The sequence below is a fragment of the Colobus angolensis genome, unplaced genomic scaffold (assembly GCF_000951035.1).
Source record: "Colobus angolensis palliatus isolate OR3802 unplaced genomic scaffold, Cang.pa_1.0 Scaffold24, whole genome shotgun sequence".
NCBI classification, from domain to species: domain Eukaryota; kingdom Metazoa; phylum Chordata; class Mammalia; order Primates; family Cercopithecidae; genus Colobus; species Colobus angolensis.
The window spans coordinates 862,093-869,628 of NW_012115599.1; the positions used below are offsets into that span (position 1 = coordinate 862,093).

At 44.6% G+C, this 7,536-nt stretch overlaps 1 protein-coding gene across 1 annotated transcript in view; it reads right to left on the bottom strand.

The window, feature by feature from the left end:
* SPR (sepiapterin reductase (7,8-dihydrobiopterin:NADP+ oxidoreductase)) overlaps positions 1-281 on the bottom strand; it is a 5,015-nt gene extending 4,734 nt beyond the window's left edge. Inside the window, exon 1 of the mRNA XM_011945511.1 lies at positions 69-281. Within this exon, the coding sequence (XP_011800901.1) occupies positions 69-281 (213 nt within the window). The remainder of the gene's footprint in view (positions 1-68) is intronic.
* Between the last annotated feature and the right edge of the window lie 7,255 nt (positions 282-7,536).

Here is a 7,536-nt window from a genome sequence, read left to right on the forward strand (position 1 = left end):
CGCGGGGGGCGGGACCGCAACGGGTGTAGGCGGGGCCGCCCTGCCGGGGCCCGGAGGGAACCTCAGACTTCGGGCCGCGAGCGCCCAGGAGTGCTGGTTCCCTTGGGATCTGGTTCCCTTGGTCGCTGGTGGCGGAAGTCAAGCTGTGGGCGGTAGCCCAGTCCGTGCCAAGTGGGACAACAGAGAGGGCCGGCAGGCGCGGCCCACACGGAAAGCCCTAGCCTGGTTCCCAGAGCTGCCTTGTTCTTCGTCCGCAAGCTCAACCTCCGGCTGGGACGCATGCTCGAATTTCCTCCCATTTCCAGCCCTAACTTCTTTGCACTACTGACCTCTTCCAGGGCAAGCCCTGCACTAGGTGCTGGGCGTCACTGGTCGTGGCCAGTGAATGCCCTGAATGAAGCTTATGCTCGTTTAGAGATTGAAGTCTCTGCTTGCTTGGGAGCTCACTGCTCTCCGGATGACAGGAGCTTCCTCTGGGAGAACCACAGTGGCTTCAAATGATATTAAAACCTTTTCCTTTTACTAGGCTCTGAGCAGCTCCGTGCTCCCACCAGTAACCCCTGCTTCTCTGAGATTTCTGACTCCTGTCCCTAAAAGTGTGTTCCCCAGGATTCTGCTCCTGCTCATGCTACAGTCTTCCTAGTAGCAATTCCATCCACTCTCAGCTTCAAGTTTACGAAATCATCTGTGTGTACTTCCAGGTAGGTGCTTCAGAATATCCACATTTTTTTTTTTTCTAGGAGAAGGGGAACGTGAGACAAGTTGGCATGCAGCTACATATATTAAAAAGGAATCTCTTCATGGTTTTCTTCTTTGTGGCCGAATGGTATTGCATTGTGTATATACATATGTTCAAATATTATGTATCAGTTTTTAAAAAATGAATCTCTTTAGAGTTTAGCAACGGCAGTAAGTAACCTCTGATAACTTAGCCCAATTCCCCACAGGGCTGATCCCTCCCCTGGGGCTAAACAGCAAAGTTATCGCCTTTCCTCTTATTGCCAACTCCAAGGAAGAAACAACTTGGAGGAAGGTTTTTTTTCTTTTCTTTTCTTTTTTTTTTTTTTTTTTACAGAGTCTCGTTCTTGGCCCAAACTGGAGTCCAGAGGTGTGATCACAATTTACTGCAGCCTTGAAACTCTTGGGCTCAAGCAATCCTTCCACCTCAGGCTCCTGAGTAACTAGGATTACAGGTGTGCACCACCACACCTGGCTAATTGTTTTTAAGCTTTCTCTATTTTAACGCTGATAGGACTCTGTATATGTGTATACCATTTGAAGTTGCCCTGCTTTTCACTTACCTATTCACACTGAAAGATAGAGATCTCATTGGCCCAACAGCCTACTATTTAAAGAATTTTAATAGCTTCTCCCTGCTCTTCAGGCCTTAGAAGACAGGTTGATGAAAGCACGATCCCATCCATCCATTCATTTGACATTTATTAAATTTCTACCATTTGCAAGATTTTGAAGAAAAGGAGGGAACAAATGAAGGGATGGCAAAAAATCAGACCTAGCCTCTTCTGAACCTAGCTGCTTCTAGGAGGAACCACTTGGGAACAGCCCCTAAGGAGAATGTGGTTTTCCTATACTAGGAGAGAGTCTGGAAAATTCTTCTTTTCTGAGGAAGACGATTATCTAATCTCGCTAATTTTTGTATTTTTTGTAGAGATGGATCTTGCTATGTTGCCCAGTGTGGTCTTGAACTGGACTCAAGCAATTCTCCTGTCTTGGCCTCCCAAAGTGCAGAGATTATAGGTGTGAGCCACTGCACCTGGCCAACAATAACTTTTTTAAAAAAGATACAAATGCCTGAAAGGTAAGAAATACGTAAAAATTGTGTTAAAAGCGTAAGTCTGATCAAGGACATGGGTAGGGGAATGGGTGAAATTTGAATAAGGTCTGTAGAGTTAGTTATTAGCATTGAATCATTTCCTGACTTTGACCAATGAACTATTGTTATATCAGAGAGTGTTCTTGTTTTTGGAAATACACAGAAGTATTTAGTAAAGGGGCATCATATCTGCAATTTACTTTCAAATGTTTCAGAAAAAAATTAGAATGAATAAGGCAATGGTGAAATGTTAACATTTAGGAAATCTGCATTAAAAGTTTCAGGAATTCTTTATACTATTCTTGCAACTTTGTAAAAGTCTGAAATTATTTCTAAATAACAAAGTTTTTAAAATGAGCCATACTTGGCTCATGCCTATAATCCCAGCACTTTGGGAGGCTGAGGCAGGTGGATCACCTGAGGTCAGGAGTTCAAGACCAGCCTGACCAACATGGTGAAACCCTGTCTCTGCTAAAAATATGAAAATTAGCCGGACATGGTGGCATACACCTGTAGTCCCAGCTACTCAGGAGGCTGACGCAGGAGAATTGCTTGAACCTAGGAGGCGGAAGTTGCAGTGAGTCAAGGTCATACCACTACACTCCAGCCTGGGAGACAGAGCAAGACTCCACCTCAAAAAAACAAAACAAAGCAAACAAACAAACAAAAACCATATTTATAAGTCAAAAATAAAATGAAAAAGTGAGCAAAGGATATGAACAGACATTTATCCAAAGAAATTACACAAATGGTCAATAAGCACATAGAAAGATATTCAACATAATTTGCCATCAGGGAAATACAAATCAAAATTACAATAAGATAACACTTTATATCCATTAAGATGGCTAAAATAAAACAGATAATAAATATTGGCAGATGATATGATTTGGCTGTGTCCCCATCCAAATCTCATCTTGAATTATATTTCCCACAATTCCCACATGTCGTGGGAGAGACCCAGTGGGAGGTTAATTGAATCATGGGGGTGGGTCTTTCCCATGCTCTTCTCATGATAGTGAATAAGTCTCATGAGATCCGATGGTTTTATAAGCAAGAGTTCCCCTGCACAAGCTCTCTCTTGCCTGCCACCATGTAAGACGCACCTTTCACCCTTCATCTACAACTGTGATTGTGAGGCCTCCCCAGACATGTGGAACTGTGAGTCCATTAATCCTCTTTTTCTTTATAAATTACCCAGCCTCAGGTGTGTCTTTATCAGCAGTGGGAAAATGGACTAATATGGTAAATTGGTCCTGAGAGTGGAGTACTGCTGTAAAGATACCTTAAAATGTGGAAGTGACTTTGGAACCAGGTAACAGGCAGAGGTTGAAACAGTTTGGAGGGCTCAGAAGATAAGAAAGTGTGGGAAGGTTTGGAACTTCCTAGAGGCTTGTTGAATGGCTTTGACCAAAATATTGATAGTGATATGGACAATAAGGTCCAGGCTGAGGTGGTCTCAGATGGAGATGAGGAACTTGTTGGGAACTGGAGTAAAGGTCACTCTTGCTATGCAAAGAGACTGCAAGCATTTTGCCACTGCCCTAGAGATATATGGAACCTTGAACTTGAGAGAAATGATTTAGGGTATCTGGCAGAAGAAATTTTTAAGCAGTGAAGTATTCAAGAGGAAGCAAAGCATAAAAGTTTGGAAAATTTGCAGTCTGATGATTCAATAGAAAAGAAAACCCCATTTTCTGTGGAGAAATTCAAGCTGGCTGCCAAAATTTGGATAAGTAGCAAGGAGCCAAATACATAACAAGCAGCCAAGACAATGAGGAAAATGCCTCCAGTGCATGTCAGAGACCTTCACATGTCAGAGACCTTCCCATTGCAGGCCCAGAGGCCTAGAAGGAAAAAATGGTTTCATGAACTGGGCGTAGAACCCTCTGCTGTGTGCAGCCTAGGAACTTGATGCCCTGTGTCCCAGCTGCTCCAGCCATGGCTAAAAGAGGCCAGGGTACAGCTTGGGCTGTGGCTTCAGAGGGTGAAAGTCCCAAGCCTTGGCAGCTTCCATGTGGTGCTGAGCTTGTAAATGCAGAGAAGTCAAGAATTGAGATATGGGAACCTCCACCTAGATTTCAGAGGATGTATGGAAATGCCTGGATGTCCAGGCAGAAGTTTGCTGCAGGGTGGGACCCTCATGGAGAACCTCTGCTAGGGCAGTGCAGAAGGGAAATGTGGGGTTGAAGCCCTGACACAGAGTCCCCACTGGGGCACTACCTAGTGGAGCTGTGAGAAAGGGCCACCATCCTCCAGACATCAGAATGGTAGATCCACTGACAGCTTGCACCATGAGCCTGGAAAAGCAGCAGACACTCAATACCAGCCCATGAAAACAGCCAGGATGGAGGCTGTACCCCACAAAGCCATAGGGGCAGAGCTGCCCAAGACCATGGGAGCCCCATGGGAGTCCACCTCTTGCATCAGTGTGACCTGAATGTGAGACCTGGAGTCAAAGGAGATAATTTTGGGACTTTAAGGTTTAATGACTGCTCTATTGGATTTTTAACTTGCAAGAGGCCTGTAGCCCCTTTGTTTTGGCCAGTTTCTCCCATTTGGAATAGCTGCATTTATCCAATGCCTGTATCCCCATTTTATCTAGGAAGTAACTAACTTGATTTTCATTTTACAGGCTCAGAGGCAGAAGGAACTTACCTTGTCTCAGATGAGACTTTGGACTGTGGACTTTTGGGTTAATGCTGAAATGAGTTAAGACTTTGAGGGACTGTTCGGAAGGCATGACTGGTTTTGAAATGTGAGGACATGAGATTTGGAGGGTCCAGGGGTGAAATGATATGGTTTGGCTCTGTCCCCACCCATATCTCATCTTGAATTATAGTTCCCACAATTTCCACATGTTGTGGGAGTGACCCGATAGGAGGTAACTGAATCATGGGGGTGGGTCTTTCCCATGCTCTTCTCATGGTAGTGAATAAGTCTCACAAGATCTGATGGCTTTATCAATGGAAGTTCCCCTGTGCAAGCTCTCTCTTGCTGGCTGCCAAGTAAGACATGCCTTTTGGCCAGGCATGCTAGCTGAAGCCTATAATCCCAGCACTTTGGGAGGCCAAGGCAAGCAGATCACTTGAGGTCGGGAGTTCAAGACCAGCCTGACCAACATGGTGAAACCTCATCTCTTCTAAAAATACAAAAATTAGCTGGGTGTGGTGGCACATGCCTGTAATCCCAGCTACTTGGGAGGCTGAGGCCAGAGAATTGCTTGAACCCAGGAGGTGGAGGTTGCAGTGAGCTTAGATCGTACCACTGCACTCCAGCTTGGGCGACAAAGTGAGACTCCATCTCAAAAAAAAAAAAAAAAAGATATGCCTTTCACCTCCTGAGTAGCTGGGATTACAGGTGTGCATCACCACATCTGCTAATTTTTGTGTTTTTAGTAGAGACAGGGTTTCTCCCTGTTGGCCAGGCTGGTCTCAAACTCCTGACTTCAAGTGATCTGCCTGCCTTGGCCTCCCAAAGTGCTGAGATTATAGGTTTGAGCCACTGCACCTGGCCTGGAGGGCAGAATTCTGAAATCAAGGTATCAACAGGGCTATACTCCCTCCAAAGTCTCTAGGGGGAGAATTCTTCCTTGTCTCTTCCAGCTCTTGGTGGCTCTGGGCATTGCTGCCAGCAATCCTTGTCGTTCCTTGGCTTATAGCTGTGTAACTCCAAACTTTGCCTCTAACTTCACATGGTCTTCCCCTCTATGTCTCTCTGTGCCTCTGTCCTTTCCTCTTGTTATAAGGACACCTGCCATTGAATTTAGGACCTGTCCTGAATCCAGGATTATCTCATCTCAAGAAACTAAATTTAATTATAGCTACAGATAAGGGCATAGTTTTTTTCCAAATATGATCATATTCACAGGTTTCAAGTAGACACGTCTTTTGAGGTTGGGGAAGGGGGACACACAACTCAGCCGACTAGGGTGTGTGATAGAGAACAGGGCTTTCTCATTAAGAAATTTGCTAGACTATTGGGCCCCCAGTCTTGGCTTTTCACCAAATTTAAAAAGCTGATTTTTGAGAGATACACAGGAAGGAAGCACCAAACTCATTTCAATGGATACATTTATGAAGACACTGTTTCTGTCATCCCAGTCATCACTTTTATGGCATGGAAGTTACTGGAGTGAGTAAAGCTTTTTGAAAAGCATGGGAACAATAAGATTTCATGTAGCTCATGGGCTTTCTGGTCACATTTGAGTAAAGGGAAAAGGACTGGGAAGGAGAAGCACACAGGGAACAAAGGTGTATTTGATAAGAAGGGTGGCAATGAAGTGATCCTGAGCAGGGTTAGTAAAGCAGGCTTTCGTCCCTGCAGCGACACTCTAACTTCAGGAGGTCCATGCTGGACAGCTCCCGCCTTTTACTAGTAGCTTGAAAAAAAGGAAAAGACAGCCAGGATCCCTCTGCTTTCCTCTCTGCCAAGACTGAACTTTTCATTACCCTCCCAAACTCATCTTTTCTTTATTGCTTCTTTTGTTCTTGGATTTCTCAATAATCTGTCACCTGGTGACAGCTGCTTTATGCGTATTCTTTAGTTTCATTCATTCATTTATTTATGCATTCATTCAATAACTATTTATTCTATTTATTGAGTGCCTACCAAGTACCAGGCTTTGAAGACACCACATTCATGCTACATATAGGTGCTGGAGATACATCAGTTTGCAAAATAGGCAAAAATTCCTGTCTTCCTCAAGCTTACATTTTTGGAGAGAGAAACAGGAAAAAAAAAAAAAAAGTATGTTGGATGGAGCTATGGTTTGAATGTGTGCTCCAAAGTTCATGTGTTGGAAATTTTTTTTTGAGACAGAGTCTCACTCTGTCACCCAAGCTGGAGTGCAGTGGTGCGATCTAGGTGCATTGCAACCTCCATCTCCCAAGCTCAAGAGATCCTCCCATCTCAGCCTTCTAAGTATCTGGGACTACAGATGCATGTCACCATGCTCAGCTAATTTTTAATTTTTTTGTAGAGATGAGGTCTCACTATATTGTCCAGTGTGATCTCAAACTCCTGGACTCAAGCAGTCCTCCCACCTGGGCCTCCCAAAGTGCTGGGATTACAGGTGTGAGCCACGACACTGAGCCATGTATTGGAAACTTAATCCCCAATGCAACAGTGTTGGGAGGTGGAGCATAATAAGTGATTAGGCCAGGCAGGCTCTGCCCTTGTGAATGGATTAATGTCATTGTCACAGGAGTGAGTTATTATTGCAGGAGTGGGCTTTTTATAAAAGTGAGTTTGGGCTGGGCACTGGCTCATGCCTGTAATCCCAGCATTTTGAGAGGCCAAAGCAGATGGATAGCCTGAGCTCAGGAGTTTGAGACCAGCCTGGGAAACCTGGGGAAACCCCATCTCTACTAAAAATACAAAAAATTAGCTGGGTGTGGTGGTGCATGCTTGTAGTCCCAGCTACTCTGGTGGCTGAGGCATGAGAAGTGCTTGAATTGAGAAGGCAGAGGTTGTAGTGAGCTGAGATTGCATCACTGCATTCCAGTCTGGGTGACAGATAAGATTCTATCTAAAAAAAAAAGAAAAAAAAAAGAAAAGAAAAAACGGCCAGGCGCGGTGGCTCACACCTGTAATCCCAGCACTTTGGGAGTCCAAGGCGGGTGGATCACAAGGTCAGGAGATTGAGACCATCCTGGCTAACACGGTGAAACCCTGTCTCTACTAAAAATACAAAAAATTAG